Source organism: Lepidochelys olivacea (assembly GCF_965140295.1).
Source record: "Lepidochelys olivacea isolate rLepOli2 genome assembly, chromosome: 7".
NCBI classification, from domain to species: Eukaryota; Metazoa; Chordata; order Testudines; family Cheloniidae; genus Lepidochelys; species Lepidochelys olivacea.
In genome coordinates this window covers 27,431,562-27,452,575 of record NC_140417.1, presented here as the reverse complement: position 1 = coordinate 27,452,575, position 21,014 = coordinate 27,431,562, and the positions used below count along the sequence as shown (strand labels likewise).

Here is a 21,014-nt window from a genome sequence, read left to right as displayed (position 1 = left end):
CCTCCAACACAATGGAACTACAGCTATTTCACTCCGTGCGTGGAAGGCAACTTCAGAGGGCATGTACAGGGAGACTCCTATACACCTTTTATATCTGCTCTGCCACTACAGACACAGTTCATTGTGGAGGAATAGGGGATTGGATGCTGGCGGTAGGAGGGCCAAAGGTGTAGTTGGTTTTGTGATAATGTGAACCCAGTGCCTACAAATCCTCAGAGATGATCGTAGAACTGGAAGGGACCTTGATAGGTCATCTTGTCCAGTCCCCTGTGCTCATGGCAGGACTAAGTATTATCTAGAACATCCCTGGCAGGTGTTCGATTAACCTGTTCATAAAAATCTCCAATCATGATGATTCCACAGCCTCCCTAGGCAATTTATTCCAGTGCTTAACCACTCTGACACCTAGGAAGTTTTTCCTAATGTCCAAGCTAAACCGCTCTTGCTGCAATGTAAGCCCATTGCTTCTTGTCCTGTCCTCAGAGGTTAAGGAGAATATTATTTCTCCCTCCTCCTTGTAACAACGTTTTATGTACTTGAAAACTGGGATCCACTGGATATGCCCTTCCAGTTTGTACCACTGATAAATACTCTCTGGGAATAGTTTTCCAACCAGTTATGCACCCACTTTATAGTAGCTCCATTAGGTTGTATTTCTAGTTTTTTTATGAAAAGGTCATGTGAGAAAGTATCGAAAGTCTTACTAAAGTCAAGATATACCACATCTACCACTTCCCCACTATCCATAAGGCTTATTACTCTGTCAAAGAAAGCTATTAGGTTGGTTTGACATGATTTGTTCTTGTCAAATCCATGCTGACTATTACTTATCACTTTATTATCTTTTAGGTGTTTGCAAATTAATTGCTTAATTATTTGCTCGATTATTATCTTTCTGGGCACTGAAGTTAAGCTGACTGGTCTGTAATTCTCTGGGCTGACCTTATGTCCCTTTTTTATAGTTGGGCACTATATTTGAGGCAGTGGGTGAGCAGGGTTTGTAGTCCCTATCTCAGCCAAGGATCAGGATGAGTGACCATGAGGAGCTATGCTGCTAGTTACCCACTCCCGTTCTTCCCCCAGTCTTCAGGTAATTCCACCACACAAATCCATCTTGAAGAAACAGATTTCATGCAGCGGCCAAATAACTTTTCAAACTGTGTGTGTGTTTTATCTTAACAAAAATGAACATATCTTTCAATAAATTCAAAAATAAGAGGAATGAGATCAAAAATTCTCTTTCACTAGCTCTATCTATTTACTGTTTGGAAATGTTTATCTTTGCTTGTGTGCTGCTCTATTTCAGAAATTCTGACAAGGGAGTGGAAGTTGCCTTTCTTGGAACCCGGACGGGTCTATCTCGTATCAACCTGTTTGTGGGACCAGAGCAACTTACTAATCAGTAAGTCACATGACTGTGCTGAAGGAGCAGATGGGTAGGCAAGAAAATTTTTAGGAAATATGCTCTTTTTTTCTTCCCCAAAGTTTCACACTGGCAAAGCTGAATACATAGAATAAACAAGAACAGTTCTTGTAGTCTTCTTTAGATTTTTCTGTAACTTTTGAAACTAGTGTAATATTTTTCACCTGCATATCAGCTATAATAGGGGCCTTTTTTCAGTCCATATGTTTGCTTTTTTCCACCCTCCTGGAGTTAGAAATCACATCCTGATTATTCAGTGCAAAACTAAGATGATACTGGAGCTGCAGAAGATGGAGGAAATCATGCAATTTTTTCTTAAGCCCACTCCAAAACAAATGTCTTTAGGTGTTTCCAGCAGTTATTCATCCCAGTTGTGGAATTCCCTCAACTGAAGGTCTGTAACACTTAGTGTGCTGATATTGCTAAATCAAAACTTTAATTTTGCTTATTCTGTAATGCCTTTGGCTCACAAAATGTTAGATATGCATTATGTCATTTGTAACATACGGAAGGATACTTCAGTTTGAAGGGTTGTATATAGGTTGAGCACTGTCTCTTATCACAGTCTACCGTGAGATACTTGCACAGAGGATTGCTATGGCTTTAAAGTATAATCTATGCCATTCAACCATGCTCTTCAAGTATTTTATAAAGTTAAATTTGGAAGAGAAAAAAAGCCACACAAAAATATTTTTTAAAATGTAATCACAATGCTCATTTTAAAATTCCTTAATACTGAATATTGCATAGTGTAGAAAGGAAAATAATTCTTCACCAATTATATTAAGCTTAGATAATATAGACAATAGGATCATGTTGAATATTATGGGAAACAGTTTATCTGTATATATTGGACTTTTTTTCTAAATAACTTAGTGTCAGTGTGATTGTTTTATACTTTGAGTAAGTGGAAAACTTAGTAAGTATGAGTAATATGAATGTTTGGGGTGAGGCAGTGTTGTTTAGAGATTAGTGCAGGGTTGTCAGGAAATGTTTGCTCTATGCCCATCTTTGCATTGGCTTGCTGCATGACTTTAGGCAAGATACTTACACGCTGTGTGCATCAGTTTGCCATCTGTTTAAAATGGGGAAATATAATATATCCCCAATGAGATTCTTTGAAGAAAGCTGCCATAAAAGGGTCCAACACATATTAAAGTCAGTGGGAGTCCTTTCGTTTACTAGTGTAAGTTGGATCAGGCCCCAAGGCCCAAAGCCATAAAGGGACTTAGGGTGTTGCAATACTGAGGTTGCAGCACCTAACTTTTAGGTGCCTAGTCACCGAGTGGAATCCACAGACCCTAGGTTAGGCACCCAGGCTTCCTATATAATGAATGGGGAGTGTTAGGCACCTAAGAAATGGATTTACCAAAGCTGGCACACTAGGCAGGGAGCTGCCTTAAATACCCAATATCACATGCCAAGAAGAGGGGTAAGTACTAAGCCATGCCCCTCTCAAGGAGTTAGGTGCTACGTCTGGGCTGGGGGAAGGTGCCTGTCTCTGCTTGGGATCCACAGCCATAAACCCTGTCCCGGAGTCAGTCACCTAAACTGTTTCTTGCCAGAATGGTGGCAGCACATCCAAACTGTTCCCAAAATGGCCTGGTGGAGGAAGAGGTGAAGAGGAGAGGGAGCAGTCTCTCCTACAATATTTAGCTCACTGGACTTTGGGATATTCTGGTGTGGCTCTCTCCCATTCTCTCCTCTCTGGAGTGGGCCAGAGAGTGAGTGAGTGACTCCATAGTCCAGTTGTTAGGGCACTCAGCTGAGAGGTGGGAAACCCATGTTCAAATTCCTGCTCATTATCAGGGGTCTTCCATGTCCTGGGTGAGTTCCCTAACAACTGGGCTAGTGCTTATAAAGGAGTTCTCTTTTCCTCCCTAGCTGTTTTGTGTGTAGTTAGGCTTGCTCTGAGCATACCTACTGGATTGGGCTCTCCAGGCAAGCAAAGTGGGACAATGTCTAGTTTTACCTGGTCTGAGGATCTTTGCTGGACCTTCGGCATAAGATAGGTACTGGCCAGGACTGAGGCAACAGTGCATATGCCCAGAGGCAGAAATGTAGGCCCCTCAAGGACTTAAACAGTGGAAATTTAGGTCCTAAGGGGACCTAAACGAGGAGTTGGCACCTAAGTTATTTTGGGGATCTGGGCATAAGTGCAAAGATGTTATAGCAACATGATAGTATGTTTACACCATGTACATATAAGAGAGAGAGATAAATTTAGACAGAAACTTGAGAGGTTAGCTGTACACAATAGATTAATTCCCACAGTTAGCATGAGACAGAAGTTGGTGTTTTAGAGCTTAGATTTTATCAAGTAAAACCACACAGAATTATCTAGTAAAAGTCAACTTTCTAGCTATCTACTCATATAGTTCTATTCTAATCCTGTACAATAACCACAGTGATGAAAAAAAAAAACCCTCAGTCCATAACTTTGACATACATTTGTATTTACTTAGAGTCCAGTCCTGTTCCCTCTGAAGTCCATGGCAAAACTCCTGTTGACTTCAGCAGCAGCAGGAAAATGCCCTTAATTTTTACCGATTTGAATACATGTCATATTATTTGGAAATCATGTTGACAGTATAACTGTTTTTTATGCTTCAATCAGCATCTGCAATCAATGTCAGTCCTTTTATGAGAGCCAATAATATTTAATGTAATTCTGTGAAAATCAATATTAGAGCAATGTTCAGCATTGTGTAGGAAGAGATACTTGTCTTCTCTTATGGTTAAATATTCCTCACCATTAAACTGCAAAGACAACAGTGGAAATCACTTAAAAAGCTGGATCATTGGTGTGTGAAAAGGTTTTAAGAAAGAAGGTATTCATTTTGATCTCCCTACGACATCTTTACCCAGGATTTATCTTTCAGGACCTATTTCTAAGGAATTGCAATATGCAAGTGCAAATATGTGTGGAACATACTGATTTCAGTGCCAGAAAATGTTACGCAGCAATTTTTGGAAGCATGTGTTGCTTAAAATGGAGCTCTCTTAAAATAAACTTTCTCTAGTTGGTGAAGCTTACTGCAAGAGGCTCTGTGTATTGCAAATGTCAGGTAAACGTGTATGTGTTTTGTGCAAGGTAATCTGGTACTTATACTTATGATAACTAAGGATTTTTGCAAGGTATTTAATCTGAATACACAATATTGTTGTTTGGTGGAAAATATGTTAGCCGGAATCAGTGGACTTGCAGCTTGTGCTGCTAGTGTCCTCATCCAGCACACGGAAAGCAATGAGCATGGAGAAGATAGTTGCATTTTTTCCTCATATGACCCCTCCCTTCTACCTCAGGCACCTTTCCCTGACATCCTGTTTTGGGGAAGGATATAGCTAAGTTCATTATTCACCCCTCCCACTATATCTTCTTGGAAAGAACAGTTATTAATCGTGTTGGCCTAACTCAAGACTTGAACTTGGATTGCTTGAAACAGTTGCCCTCACTCGTTACAACACCTCTTCCACCACACACAGCTAGTTTAAAAAGTAAAACATTATTTGAACAAGTTGCTAGAAAGAAAGGCATCTTTTTAAATTTCTACAGTAGTACAATTTTCCAAAGTACTACTTGATTTTGGCTGAGTTTTTTACCCCTTTTCCCACCCTTCTCAGCTTGTACACAGCAGGGTTGCTACCAAATTTGTTCTCTGAGAAGATACTGCAAGTATATCAAGAATTATTCAGTGATATATTGAATTCTTTTACTGCACAAATGATATAGAAAAGAACCCACATTTTCTTTCCCAAAGATTAAAGATGTTGTTTTGTTTTGATTGCCAAGCTTGAAATGTTTTGGTGATATACAAAAAGCAGCAAATATTTTCTTCTTTCTTCTGTTTCAAGAGACTTCCTGACAGCTGAAGATAAAGAGAATATTTTTAATGCTGATCATTTTCCACTCTGGTACAGAAGAGCCGCTGAGCAGCTACCAGGCAGCTTTGTCTATTCAATCCCATTTAGTAGAGGTCTGTAATTTTGTCATATTTAAATACTGAAGCATGTATAACATTGGGAAGAGCCAACATACGTTGTTATGTTCTGGAGAGGGTATTGAACTGAGTTTCATCTTCTGAAATCTGCACTGAAATTTTCACCAGGTTCACAAATTCTGTAATCAGGCATGGTGGGGAAACTTGCAGTGTCACTGCCTGTGCTGTACCAGGTTTGTGGATAAATAGGGGCTGTAATTGAATGTCAAACCAGCACTTTTCCTGAGCATTAAATTCATATGAAGATTTGGTATTTTTTTCAAACTAAAAATCTACAGCTGAACTTGCTTACACTGCAATATGTTTTGATTTTAATAGCTTTTTTTTTTTTTTTTTACACCTTGTAGAAACAGCAAACAAAAGCAATGTGGTGACAGCTAGTACTGCCATTCAACTTTTAGATGACAGAAAATCTCCAGTGGTTGCAGGTAAAATTGTTTGTTTATATGTATGTCTATATGAAAGCAGTGTGTGAATTCCTTACCTTTTCAGACTGTCTGACTTAGTGGAAATTACATGCAGAAAAAACAATTTGAAAGAAAACATCTCAAGTGCAATTGAATGCCCTAAAGCCTAGGTCTTTGCAGGCCTCCTCTCCCTAAGAGCTTGAGTCTGTGTTCGTTGGGCACCCAAGTCCCCCCTGTAAACTGCTAGGTTGACATAGCAGTAATAACACAGCAGTAATCAGCAAAGATTATTCAGTACTCATAGGAGCAAATCTTCACAATTATAAACCAGAATGAGTTTCCTTAAGGAAAAACAAATGTAACAAAAATCTCTCAAATATAATATGATTCAACACATTCTTCAGAATTTGGAAAACACTCCCAATAGTGCAAGACTTAAGGAACTCAGTCTATTCAGTTTATCAAAGAGAAGGTTAAGGAGTGACTTGATCACTATCTAGAAGTACCTACATGGGGAGCAGAAATTTGGTAATAGAGGGCTCTTCAGTCTACCAAACAATGGTCTAACAAGATCGAATGGCTGAAAGCTGAAGTCAGACAAATTCAGACTAGAAATAAGGCACAAATTTTTAACAGTGAGGGCAATTAACTATTGGAAAAACTTTCCAAAGGTTGTCATGGATTCTCCATTACTGGAAATTTTAAAATCGAGTTTGGATGTTTTTCTTTTGAAAGATAAGCTTTAGTTCAGCCACAGTTATTGGAAGTGAAGCAGGAATTAATTCAGGTCCCTTGGCTGATGTTATGCTGGAGGTCAGAATGGGTGACCATCATAATGGTTCCTTTGGTCCTTAAAATCTGTGAATATAGGTGAGGAATTCTGCCTCCCCACAAGCATTCTCCCACTCCTACAGGCCCTTACCTGTGCTTTTCAGTTGTCTCTTATTTGGTTAGAGTTCAAATTAATTTAAAAAATTGGTTCTTTTGGAAATTTCTCTCCAGTATCTGAAATTTTTCAGAAGTCTTTTACTAACAAATGCCTGGTATGTTACCATTCACACATTCAATATCGTTAAACTTCATTGCCAGCCACCTTCTAATCTACAATTCAAGAAATTAGGTTGTAAGTAAGCAAAGTTATCAACAATTGTTTTTTCCTATCTTTACCATTCTAGTCATAATATTCCTTTTCTCAAATGGCCACTATTTCCCGTCATTTACAAAAGATCTGATACTATCCGATGGGATAGATACTACTAATACACTCAATAAAGGTGACCACTACTTTACTAACTGAGGAGGTGTTTCTTGTAAAGATGGCTACCATTTCTGAAAGCACAGGCTGCCTACTAGAACCTGACCCCCATTCACTAGACCACTTCTGCTGCTATATTTCTCAAGCTTCAAATCTGCCAGTGTGGGACATCAGTGTGTGGAAAATTGATGGAAATTGGAACACCTGTACTTTGTTGTATGTTGCACCATTATTGCCAGCTTAAATGGTTTTCCACTATAAATCCTGTTTTAACAGTATTTTCACACTATCAATTAAATACACCAGTTTCTTTAAAAAAAAAAAAACTTGGAAAACAGGAATTCTAAGTCCACTGCATGGGTCATTAGCAGCATTTGAATCCAGCTTCTTCATATCCCAAGCCCAAGTCTCTATCACTTAAGTGTCTGAAGTAACTTCTGCTTTTCTGTGGAGCAGCCTCTAAAGGGGAAAACAACACTCATTTTTCCAGTGGGCAACACAGCAAAACACAGTGTTTTATTCCAATCTTTGGAAGAGGAGTGTGGTCTAGTGGTTACAACCAGCGTGTACCCAAGCACGTAAATTTGGCAGGTTCTTTCTTAGAGGCGGTGTGGCTGAGTTGAGAGGTTGTGATTGTCATATTAAAGATCTAGGCTCTGTTCCCAGCTCTGCTAGAAGTGACTTATGCATACTTTCGATTACCTCCTTTGTAAAATGGGGTGGCTGGTATTTGACTGCCTTCTAAGGAAGGCATATAAGGCATTAAGTGCTGTTAAGTGCACACAAATATAAGCATCAATGTTTTTAAGAGCTGGGATTTTAATTTTTGATGGGGATCTCTTCCTTCTTTCTCTCCCCACCAACTGGGAGTCTGATTCAACTGATATGCAGTCTGTTTGAGAGCTATACTTGTTATGTCAAAGTGAGGTTGCCCCTTGGCAAGATGGTCACCTCTTGGTTCTTGTTTCCAATGGAACTGAAGAAATATATTGTTGTTGGGAAGAGGGCTGCTGTCTATGCTGTGAACCTCATCTCAGTCAAAGAGTAGCATCAGGGGTTCCCAGGTGAGAGAACTTTTGAAATCCAGTGTTAGGGTGCTTTCTGGCCTCTGTTTTATACTCTGCAGCTTTCATGGAGGCTCTTCCACCCTGAGGAATTGTGGCTGGCCCAGCAGAGCAGATGTGGCCATACACAAGCTGACCTCACCACAGGAATGCAGGAACCATTGAGCTGGAGTCGGGGAGGGTAGAAATAAAACTAATTTCCCTCCACTTCTCACACACACACACACACACACACACACAATTAGCCCGCCGTGCCCCTCTCTATGCCTTTGGCTCTCTTTCCTGTCCCACTGGAGGGAAAGTTAGGGGGGCATACTACCCCAAACCACTCTATATTTATCATATTAAGGTAAGTCAGGAAATTCCATAAACAAACAAAAAATAGTTTAAGTGGGATTCAAGCTGGTTAAATGAGTCTTATCCCCAGCACGCAAATCCCTGAAAAATAAGGATATGCCAAATAATGGGACACCTATCAACTATTCTCTAAAGCTCAGCATATCCCCACTGATAAAACAGATTCCACAAGGTCACAGGAAAAGTGCCCTTCTGCCCCCAGTTGATGAGAAGATACACAAACCATTGTTCTCCCTCACAGCATAACAGAAAATCTTAATTATAAATTCATCATTCTCTTATAAAAACATACGAGAACAATTAATTTGTGCAAAAATGTCAACGTGGATAATGGTTAATGTTGCTGCAGATATAACTACGGATTTTCATTGTACTATGAGGGATACTGATATGTTATGTATAATGTGTTCCTTTATTAGTTGGAGACAAAATGAAGTTCCTTATCAAAGTCCAAAGTCTATCTCCATCAGTGCAAATGTGCTGGGTGGGCTTAAGGGCATAATTAACAGGTGTCCTATATCATGACATTTCTTGCACTTTAGGATTTGCTTTGGGGATATGTCACACATAACCACCTTTAATCCCTTTTCAACAAATCATGTAACAATAGTTTTATGTAGGCCATGAAACAGCCAAGAGATCTGAGTTTGGTTCCCTTTTCTCTGTTCTGCATTTGAACTGGCAATTTGAACAGGGAAATAATTCTAGTTCCAGATTTTCAAAATAACTGTGCACCCAACAGGTTTCCATCTAGGCACCTACATTAAAGACCTAGTCTTCAAAAGTGTTCAGTACCTGATTGTTTTCAGTGGGAGCTGCTGGGCCCTGAGATGTTTTGAAAATCTGGCCACTGCATTTAGGTGCCTATATAGGAGCTGAGCTCTTTTAGAAAAATCTGCCACCAATTTTGTATGCTTTAAAAAATCTGGCCACTAGATTGTATAAGATCAATTCTTCCTGCTTCAGTCACTCACTCACCCACTCACTCACTCACTCACTCAGTTTTTCCCTGCATCTTCAGCAACTACTTTGCTTAGAGGTAGCCATCAGACAATAACAGATGTTCAGAGAGACAACAATTATATGCATTATTCTATTTATACTTCAGCTGCAGAGCATAAATGGGCATTATCAATTCCATTTTTTCCATGGAACAAGTTACAGTACAACTTTTTAGATCTCACTGAACTAAGGTATTCTACTTATTGTAAAAATAAAAAGGTGGGAAGTGGAGAAGTGGTGGGCAACTAGAAGTTCTGGTTTCACTGTACAACTTACTTAGGGATTTGCAAAGGATTATGAGTAATATGTTCAAAAGCACCTGTGAGACTTAAACTCCTAAGTGCCTACGATCCAGATTTGTAAAGGCATTTAGGCAGTGGTATGACAGTGCTGCAACCCCTATCTGACTGTTTTAATTTCATTTCATTTTCAAAAGTGACTTAGGTTCCTAAGTCCCATTGACTTTCAATGAGACTTTGACTCCGAAATCAGCTTGGTGTTGCTGCGCTGAGCAGAGCAATGCCTAAATACCTTTAAAAATCTGGTCCTAAGTCAGGTTCCAAGTCACTTTTGAAAATGGGATTTGGGCTCCTAAGTCATTTATGGTAATATTTTCAAAAGAATTTATATGTAAAATCTAAATTCTGCCAAAACCACACTTTCTATTTTATGAAATAAATATTCCTGATTCCTATTAAGTCAATAGATTACAGCACACTAGCAACTGAGATACTCCTTTGGCATAAAATCACTGTCTTCACCACAGAGGTATTGGCTGAAAATAAAACTACACCAGAACATTTTTCTTTGCAGAACACCCTAAAATAGTAAGTCTTTTTTATAAACAAAAAATATATGAATATTAAAGAGGAGCCTCATTTATATCTAACCATGGGGGAGAAACAAAATTCCTGCTACTCTCTATCCAATCCTCTCTGTTTTCTTTGTATTTCTTTCTCTTTTTGTTTTCCTCTTTTGTAGAAGAGCATCACTGATAATAGGCCCCTTATCTATGCTAACTTATCTAGTTCTGTGCTAACAGAAATGCTTATTACAAATGGAGGAAGCATAATCCAATAATAATGGCAGGAGATCTTCAAAATCAATGAGTTTGTAGAGTTAGAATGGTTGGCAACACTGCCACACAGAATTTGAGTCCTGCTGCTGCTTTACCATCTGTACCCCCTCTGTCAGTCCAAAGTGAGAATGCTGGAGAAAAGCATGAGATGCTTTTTAAATTCCTCTCACTCCAGCTAGCAAACTAGGACTTTATCAACTTAAATAAATGCAGATTTGAGTTAGGCATGTCTGTATGTGTATCTATAAATATACACAAATATATTTATTGTGTTTGTGTACAATCTGAAAGCTTAATTTATTTGCTGCAGAGATATGGATAATAAGCCTGAAAAATGTGTATATGACGTGTAGTTAAAATGCAGTTATGTTCACAAGAGAGATGTCTTAGTGTTCCGCATTATGTTCCCTCAGTGATTTCTATATCGAATTTACATTTAAAAAGTATAGTTTTTAAATTGCTCGTGCTGCAAGGTCAACCTGCGGGGTTTTGTTGTTGTTTTTATTCTAGCAAGATCAGGGTACTTCGGATGGGAATTTTATTTTTGGTGGCAACGCTGCTGATTAAGAATGACACAGGTTAGGACTGAGCTTCTCTTCTGCAGCTTGTGTGAAAGGCAGCAACAATGTGATCTTATGGTGAACTAACACAAATTGGACCATTGTATTCTTGTATTATTCTCTGCTGTGGTTAAATTTCAAAGTGATTGGCAGTAGATTCTATATGTTGGCCCTTTGACAGAGGGGTGCCTTTAGTGTTCTTCGACATTTAGAAATGGAAAGCAGTGATAATGCAGTAACGGTTGGCCCAGACCAGTTGCTCATAAGGAGTAAGAAGGCCCAGTCCTTTGCCTCCCTAAATACAAGGGAAAAGAAGATCTAGTATCATTATTGGTGCCCAACTCGTCAAAGGGAGTCAAAATGGGGGTGGTGGGGAGGAATGAAGACAGGGCCATCAGAGCTGAAACATTACAGAGCGTGCTCCTTTTCAAGGGTGTTTGGCACAGCCCCCACTCCACAGGCCACCTCCCTAGGGACACTGAAGGAATTCTGATTTGCTCCCTTCATTCACCCCACCCCTGTGTACAGGTTGTGGTCCAAATGCTACGGTATAGACTAGTCTTTACATTATGTAGCACCTTTCATTCTGAATGGTCCCCAAACACTTCACAACCAATATGCAAAACTGCACCACTGAAATCTAGCCACATTTGAAATGGAGAACAGCCGTTAACAGATACACATCACATTGCAAACCAATTATACAGGGGAGAATTTTGATCAAGAACATTAAGCAAATTTCTGACTTACAAAAAAAATTGTCAAGGGATTCTTTAGTGTCACCACAGACAATAAAGTGCCTTGGATTTTAAAGCATCAGCCAAAAGACCCATAAGCAAGCAGTAAACTGCATAGTGCTCAGTGCATCTCCCTCAGAAAGATGAAGGACTGAGCAGAGCTGGCCAGAATCTTGAGGCATGTCAAACCCAAGGTTTAGTCTATTCTCCATCCTCTTAGGCTTCTGGGATACAAGTAGAGAAATTCTCTTATTTTTCCTTTACTGGGTGAGATCAGGTACAATCTAAAATCTCTCAACTAATTTACGAACCTATCTAGTCCTAGTTGCTTTGTAGAGAGGAGTACGAGAATAAACATTAACAAAGGGACTGTTAAATGTGTCTGCATGTCTAATGTCGCAGGATGCAAAAGCGACATGACACCTTGCTAATATGAGATATTTTAAATACTAGGTCTGATTATTGAGTATCTCTGTATTGCATTTTAATAAATACTGATGCTGTCATTGGAAGAAGACCTTTCTAAGTGAGTTTAAATAGTAATTATATATAAAGATGCTGCTGCTTTGAAAATCTAGTCTGAATGTCATTACTATGTTCATTTCAGAAAGCATAGATTACAGTAGAAGAAAAGGAGGACTTGTGGCACCTTAGAGACTAACAAATTTATTTGAGCATAAGCTTTCGTGAACTACAGCTCACTTCATCGGATACATTCAGTGGAAAATACAGTAGGGAGATTTATATACACAGAGAACGTGAAACAATGGGTGTTACCATACACACTGTAAGGAGAGTGATCACGTAAGGCGAGCTATTACCAGCAGGAGAGTGGGGGTGGGGGAAACCTTTTGTAGTGATAATCAAGGTGGGCCATTTCCAGCAGTTGACAAGAACGTCTGAGGAACAGTGGGGGGTGGGGGAATAAACACGGGGAAATAGTTTTATTTTGTGTAATGACCCATCCACTCCCATTCTCTATTCAAGCCTAAGTTAATTGTATCCAGTTTGCAAATTAATTCCAATTCAGCAGTCTCTCGTTGGAGTCTGCTTTGAAGTTTTTTTGTTGACGAATTGCCACTTTTAGGTCTGTAATCGAGTGACCAAAGAGATTGAAGTGTTCTCCGACTGGTTTTTGAATGTTATAATTCTTGACGTCTGATTTGTGTCCATTTATTCTTTTACGTAGAGACTGTCCAGTTTGGCAATGTACATGGCAGAGGGGCATTGCTGGCACATGATGACATATATCACATTGGTAGATGTGCAGGTGAACGAGCCTCTGATGGTGTGGCTGATGTGATTAGGCCCTATGATGGTGTCTCCTGAATAGATATGTGGACACAGTTGGCAACGGGCTTTGTTGCAAGGATAGGTTCCTGGGTTAGTGGTTCTGTTGTGTGGTGTGTGGTTGCTGGTGAGTATTTGCTTCAGGTTGGGGGGCTGTCTGTAAGCAAGGACTGGCCTGTCTTCCAAGATCTGTGAGAGTGATGGGTCATCCTTCAGGATAGGTTGTAGCTCCTTGATGATGCGTTGGAGAGGTTTTAGTTGGGGGCTGAAGGTGATGGCTAGTGACGTTCTGTTATTTTCTTTGTTGGGCCTGTCCTGTAGTAGGTGACTCTTGGGTACTCTTCTGGCTCTGTCAATCTGTTTCTTCACTTCAGCAGGTGGGTATTGTAGTTGTAAGAATGCTTGATAGAGATCTTGTAGGTGTTTGTCTCTGTCTGAGGGGTTGGAGCAAATGCGGTTGTATCGTAGAGCTTGGCTGTAGACAATGGATCGTGTGGTGTGGTCTGGACGAAAGCTGGAGGCATGTAGGTAAGCATAGCGGTCAGTAGGTTTCCGGTATAGGGTGGTGTTTATGTGACCATCGCTTATTAGCACCATAGTGTCCAGGAAGTGGATCTCTTGTGTGGACTGGTCCAGGCTGAGGTTGATGGTGGGATGGAAATTGTTGAAATCATTGTGGAATTCCTGAAGGGCTACTTTTCCAGGGGTCCAGATGATGATGTCATCAATGTAGCGCAAGTAGAGTAGGGGCATTAGGGGACGAGAGCTGAGGAAGCGTTATTCTAAGTCAGCCATAAAAATGTTGGCATACTGTGGGGCCATGCGGGTACCCATAGCAGTGCCACTGATTTGAAGGTATACTTTGTCCCCAAATGTGAAATAGTTATGGGTGAGGACAAAGTCACAAAGTTCAGCCACCGGGTTTGCCGTGACATTATCGGGGATACTGTTCCTGATGGCCTGTAGTCCATCTTTGTGTGGAATGTTCGTGTAGAGGGCTTCTACATCTATAGCGGCCAGGATGGTGTTTTCAGGAAGATCACCGATGGATTGTAGTTTCCTCAGGAGGTCAGTGGTGTCTTGATAGCTGGGAGTGCTGGTAGCGTAGAGCCTGAGGAGGGAGTCTACATAGCCAGACACCCAGCTAGTGACATGTTTGTTCCCCCTCCTCCTCAGACGTTCTTGTCAACTGCTGGAAATGGCCCACCTTGATTATCACCACAAAAGGTTCCCCCCCCCACTCTCCTGCTGGTAATAGCTCACCTTAAGCGATCACTCTCCTTACAGTGTGTACGGTAACACCCATTGTTTCATGTTCTCTATGTATATTAATCTCCCCCACTGTATTTTCCACTGAATGCATCCAATGAAAGTGAGTTGTAGCTCACGAAAGCTCATGCTCAAATAAATTTGTTAGTATCTAAGGTGCCACAAGTACTCCTTTTCTTTTTGTGAATACAGACTAACACGGCTGCTACTCTGAAACCTGTCATTGTAGTAGAAGAATAGTTTATAGTTATTAGATGAACTCACTTTTTAAGTACAACAGGGTTTGTTTCCCCTGAGGTAACTGAGGGCTCCTTGTCTGTTCTAATAAAAGTAGAAAGCACTAGTGCCACCTATTGGTGAAAATGTGGAATTGTATACGTCTTGTTTTGCATACTACTAAAGGGTGGTGAGGTCAGGAAGGAGGGTCTAATGGGGCAAATAGCTAGTAGCTTTGTTCTGTTGTTTAATTTGATTATTTCCTGTTGAGGAAACTTTTAAATAATTTTTAAATAGAAACTTTTTTGCTATTGGATATTTATATTTGAATGTCAACATTAATCACCTTATTACATGCAAAGCACTAGATGGACACTGCGTGCAGACAGAACTTCCTGCGATCCCTACATTACTGTTCTAAGTCAGGGCAACATCTTCCATAACACATTTTAAAAGCATCAGAACTCTTACTTATCAGGTAAAAATTTTAGTCTCTGAATACAAGCAAGCCCTGATTAAGGTACGTCCAATTAACTGAAACTCCAAGTTAACTAAAGGTGGGTTATGTTCCCCCAAACCTGTGTGGGCCCAGTTCCAAAATAGAGCTGAATAAAAAAGCCTTTTGGTCTGAAGATTTCTCCTAGCCTAGTGTAATCAGGAGACGAGAAGGAAACTCTGCTCTCCAAAATCTACTGTTCAAGCAAGGTATGCACCTCCACTACGACTCCTTATCAGCAAATGGTGATTAATGGGGAGAGACACCCAAGTATCTCCAGGTATGTCCAGTAATGCCCCCTTTCTGCTGGAGGTACATAGAGGGTGCTGAAGCAATTGCTGCACAAGCACAGCACCAAGGTTGGGGACAAATTAAGATTAAGGAGTAGTAAGTGGGGGAGCCCCACTGCAGCTCCACTGTTACAAGACTCTTGGTTGAGGTTTTTGTTTTCCCTCTACATAGCAAGCCAAATTGTTTCCTTAAGAACGCGGCCCCGAGACAGCCAGTTTTTATAGCCTTTTGGGGTACAATAGAACTTCAGAGTTACGAATATCTCCAGAACGGAGGTTGTTCATAACTCTGAACAAAACGTTATGGTTCTTTCAAAAGTTTACAACTGAACATTGACTTAATACAGCTTTGAAGCGTTACTATGCAGAAGAAATGCTGCTTTCCCTTTATTTTTTTAGTAGTTTGTTTAACACAATACTATACTATATTTGCTTTTTTGTGTGTGTAAATCTGCTGCTGCCTGATTGTGTACTTCCATTTCCAAATGAGGTGTGTGGTTGACTGGTCAGTTCATAACTCCAGAGGTTTTACTATATATGTAAAAGAGAAGACTTGTGTATCTTGTTGTCACAGGGTGCTAAGCAGAAAACTGCCTAGCCAACTCTCTGTCACTCCAGTTCCAATTAAAGGAGCCCTGATTGGGGAAGCTGGAACAGCTGCTGCCTCATCAGGCTGGGGCTGGAGAAAAGCCCCAGGGGAGGGAAGCCAGGGGAGGAGCTGGAAAGAGGGAAGCTGCAGTAGAGGAAAGGCAGTGAGGGGAAGCAGAGAGAGATAGTTTGTCCCCTGCTGGTGGACTGTAAGAAAGGGACTATGTGTATGGTGGAAAGGTGGTGGGAACACAACCTGTAAATAAAGGCACCAGGTGAGCACTGCAACAAGGTCTCTGTGTGACTTTCTCAGCCTGGCAGGAGCCAGGAGGGCCCTGCAGGGACCCCATTACACTTGTCCTAAGGGCCAGATTCTGCCACTCATGGACATGTTAATTAATTGTTTACTTCGCAAATACAACTTTTCAAAACAATAACAGTATTCATGCAGCAAGTTACTACTCAGCTTCAGTGAGGATGACAGAATCTGGCCCAAACCTTTGGATGGTGCAATTATTTTCCCACTACAAAGAGGCAGAAGTTAAAAAGAGTACATAGTGTAACTGATTAATTTCTTTACACAGTATATTATCTGTCTATAGGCATGTGGTATTTAAAGTTCTAAGGAATCTGTCATTCAAGTATCACATAATAACAAGCCACATTTAGCTGGTGCATTTAATTCCATAGTAGTTGATGTCAGAGCACAAGGACACAATGTGTATTGGGTTGCTCACTATTCTTTGCCACGGGAATAAAAATAGTCTAAAGTTTTGAGAAACTAGAAACTTTATTCTATAGTGTCAATGCTGCAGTGCACAAGGAAAAGTCATATTGACTGTGACAGCTATTTGTTTATATATCCTTTTAATACTTATTCACTGATATATAGTGGTGGTGATAGAAATAAATTCTCAGGTAAAAGATTTCTTGTAAATGAACATGTTGTAATGGCTTACTAGAATTAAGGGAATCCATTAGTGCAATTTATTTATTTTAAAACTATAGATTGTTTTAAAGTATTTTCAGGGCTTTTTTGAATATACATTTGCTTGCTTACAATATAAAGTTTAAAAGTATCAAGCCATTTTTAAATTAAAAGTAGGAGAATGAAACTAATTTTCTGGTAAAGGTAGCCTAGCAACAGCTCTTTTCTCTGACAATTTCATTGAATATTCCTTGTCTCACCACAACACTATATTATGCAAACATATAATACGGTTTTCACAGCTTTAAATAAATCATCCCATATAAAACTGAACAAGGGCATTTCCCCTTTCAAATATTTAACTTTTCAAAGAGGATCTTTTAATACCTTAGAATGGAGGAAATGCAATAAATAAATAAGGTACAAAAGGCTACTGTTTTAAAATCTCAATAGATCAGCTCATAAACATGCTCCATCATTTTATCTCCAAACCTTTGTTAGTCACTACTTTTTCTGTACAGTCTCCTAATCAGTCACCTTCAGCGTTCTACTTTCAGTGCTAAATCACTGCTTCCTATATTTTAATCCTAACCTGATGCTTTGTGTTGGTAGTCAGCCAGAGGTAGGCAAGTCTACTTGAACTCATGGACAGGTCATGTTTTTGTTTGATTCTTTCATAGACCTCCCAGCCTCACCTCACCTCTTTGCTAACTTTCTATTTTCACATGCTCATCATTTATACAAAGTCATTACAATGGTTCAAAATTAAAGAAAGTCATTTAAATAATATATAATCCCTTAGATAAATTGAATGACCCCACCTAGTAGATGTTGGTCTGTTAGCCAGATCCTCTCAGTCATAAACAGCTAAGAAGGAGGTGGCAGCTGCTGTGTTTCAGGCTTAAGTTTCAAGCCTGGAGCACACCATGATTTTGGGTGTCTCTGTTTTTTGGGACATTTTAAAGGGGCCTGATTTTAGTGAACACCCACTCTCTGAAAACCATGCCCCTTTCAGGTGTCACAAGTTGGACACTCAAAAATGGAGGCACTCGAAATCATGAGTCGCTTTTGAAAGTGACTGTCTTTATGGTGCTGGTCACATGTGTATTAAAACTTCTATGTTCAGGTCCTTGTGCCTAAATCAGCACAGAAGTCTTTGAAATACATTGAAATCATATACATTTATACATTGAATCATTTATACATTTATACATTTATACAATCATTTATACATTGAAATCAAACTCAGAGGACATGTCAACTGTCCAAAACTATCTAAGACTCTCGGTTGACCAGGCTTCAGGTAAGTGAGGTTTGACTGTATTGCAATATGGGAATATTCCAGGTTACCTGTTAGTATTTAGTTACCCATTATTAGCTTTGTGAAAAATTCTGTTCTTCAGTCAGTTATCTCAGGATACTGGTAGTGGTTTAAGAATTAGTACAGTAGACTCAATGACATTTAAAAGCCTTGGATCCAGATTTTTAAAAATGTGTACCCAGTGTGTCATGTGGATGTGCCTGTAAGCATATGCTTTGGGAGTTTTGTAAATGAAAAGTCCCAACACATACTTTTACAAATATGAGCCTTGTAAATTAAGCCATTAACTTCAACAGGTTAACACTCTGTAAGTACCAATTACCTTTAGGAATGAAGTATATTGTAAATGTCTCCCACGTAGTCAAATATTTCCTCCATTCTACTGCACTATGGTATATTAAGTTAAAGTATTAGGTAGGATAAAGCATCTATTAATTGTTCATAAAATATTGTGTACTGTTCAGCTTACCCACTGTTTTACCTGCCACTACTTTGAATGTGACTACAACCATGAAAAGTGCTTTAAAGCAATAACCTCATCTATAAAAAGTCTCTCTTAGTAGTAATGTTTAAGGGAAAATGAACATGCCGTTACACTGAAACGCCATCCAAAGATTCTAAGTTTCTAAAATATATGCTTTTCTCATCAGTCAAGACAGTGATTTACTTAATCTTTACTCCAGTTTGTAAGCCACTGAACATTATAATCAGTAGTAATGCTTAGTAAATCCCTTGCACGTCCCAGCATGCTTTAGTGGAAAACAGTTAGTTTATATTTTTCCAAAGGGCCTAATACATTTTTCATATTCTCTTCGTATTCATAAATCTAATAATGAAATGTATACTAATGGCTTCAGTAAAAAACAGAATGTACGTTCAGTGTTCAAGGCATTCACATGCACACACTCTCAGTTGGCTTCACCATTTAGAAATGATGATTTTATCTGATAGCACATTTCTTGAGGGGGATATTTCTCTGTTAATGTAATCATAATTTCTGAGCATAAGTGCCACGGCTGCCTAATCTGTCTATTTTATTCTATAGCACTCATCACCTAGAATCCAAGTGCTGCACAGGTAGAGTAGATCTGTATGCTGATATGTATAGTGAACTTCAAAGAGGATTCTGCTCCTCACTCTTGGCCAGTTGTGTTAGGCTGTTCTTTTTGAAAAGTGTAGCTAACGTGGGAAAGTTTAGCAGGTGTGTGGGTCTAGCAGTGTGCTCTAGTAGCAGATTGTAGAGGTTTTTGCCAAAGGACATTGCTGCCAACCAAATAATTCCTTGATTAGATTACATGGCAAAGAATCTGGATTGATTTTATGAAATTAAGATAATGCTGCATTGGTTTGAATTTTAAGCAATGTATTGTTTGTTTCTCTACAATTATGAGGATAATAAATACATTCATTATAAATTAAATACTGTGGGTTAGCTAGTTTATCCCCTTCCATGGAAAACCTTTTGCTTCCAAAAACGCACAGGATTTGCAGATTCTCATTCCCTCCTTGAAGCAAGAATGGCAATCCTGTGGAAGAACCTCAGCTTGCAATATCCACAAAGGCAAGAAGTCCATGGAAAACTTTGGCCCTAAATCTATCAATCGCTCTCTAATCACGCAGAGCTGACCACAGGCTCAACCTCTGTTCATAACATGCTGTAGTCATGTACTTTGCTGTCACTGAATCATCTGTCCCTTCCCCCATGATGGGTCAATGGAGGGTTGCCAATTTTGGTTGGATGTATTCCTGGAGATTTCATCACATGACATAATCTTTAATTGAAGATTAATCTTCAATTCCTGGAGGCTTCAGGTCAATCCTGGACAGTTGGCAACCCTAGGTCAATGCTACATCCAGGTGATTGATGTTGCTGGCTGCCTTACCAGGGGCGCATGCAGTCATATTTCAGGTAACACAAAACCAGGAAATACCAAGAATCTTGTGTGAATGTTATTAATATGACCTTTCCAGACCTGTTTTGCAGACTAAAGAGGTTCAAATAAGCATACTTTTTCAATGCTGAACTAAAGGGAGCCTCTGTACTTTTGTCACCTGGCCAGCAGCAAATAGGAGGTCACTATTATGCAAACAATGGTGTCTTATTTTGTTAATGTTGCAAATGAAAGATACACTATGTATAATGTAATTGAGCTGCCTACTTTGAAAAACAAGGAGGGGCGTTCTCTTTCTGATTGGAAGTGGGATCACTTGGGGGTAATGAAGTTACATTTTTATTATCCTTCTGCAAGTTTTGGATGGAAAGACTTGCATACAGCACTCAGTATGGAAAACTCAGTACTTGTGTTTCTCTCCATGTATAACCATTAATGGGCTTTTTCTGTAGAGAACAAAGTGAAATCTGTGTGGTTTTGTCTCCTATTCTAAATGGGGAACAAATTTGCGAGTAGGACCACATTCTTCGTCTCCATTTTCCAGGTATCGATTCTGAAAGCAGTGACAAGGTGACCCCTGTTTGAAAGATAAGAATAGTACAATCCATTTCTTTCAGCTGTCTTTCCAAATGGCAAGCAGTGAACAAGCTATCCTGATGTTTTCAGGAATAAAGGGGCTCTTCCAGAGTTTGCGGGGGAAACACTGTGTTTATAGAAATACTCTACATTGCATTGTTGAAACTGTTTGTCAATTACCTTTACTGACAAAATAAATCTGTGCAAATAACTCATTATTTCAGCAGCAGCAGATGTCCATAGTTTTACAAATTAAGGCCATTT

The 21,014-nt window shown here is 39.5% G+C and overlaps 1 protein-coding gene across 4 annotated transcripts in view; it reads left to right on the top strand.

The window, feature by feature from the left end:
• The window catches only part of CACNA2D3 (calcium voltage-gated channel auxiliary subunit alpha2delta 3), a 728,899-nt gene that overhangs the window by 587,876 nt on the left and 120,009 nt on the right, over positions 1 to 21,014 (top strand). For all 4 annotated transcript variants that reach the window (XR_014712447.1, XM_084634438.1, XM_084634437.1 and 1 more), the window contains exons 25-27: positions 1,307 to 1,402; positions 5,279 to 5,400; positions 5,772 to 5,852. Coding sequence is in view for 3 of the 4 variants with exons in the window: in XM_084634438.1 (XP_084490564.1) it covers positions 1,307 to 1,402; positions 5,279 to 5,400; positions 5,772 to 5,852 (299 nt within the window). In the remaining variant the exon portion in view is untranslated. The remainder of the gene's footprint in view (positions 1 to 1,306; positions 1,403 to 5,278; positions 5,401 to 5,771; positions 5,853 to 21,014) is intronic.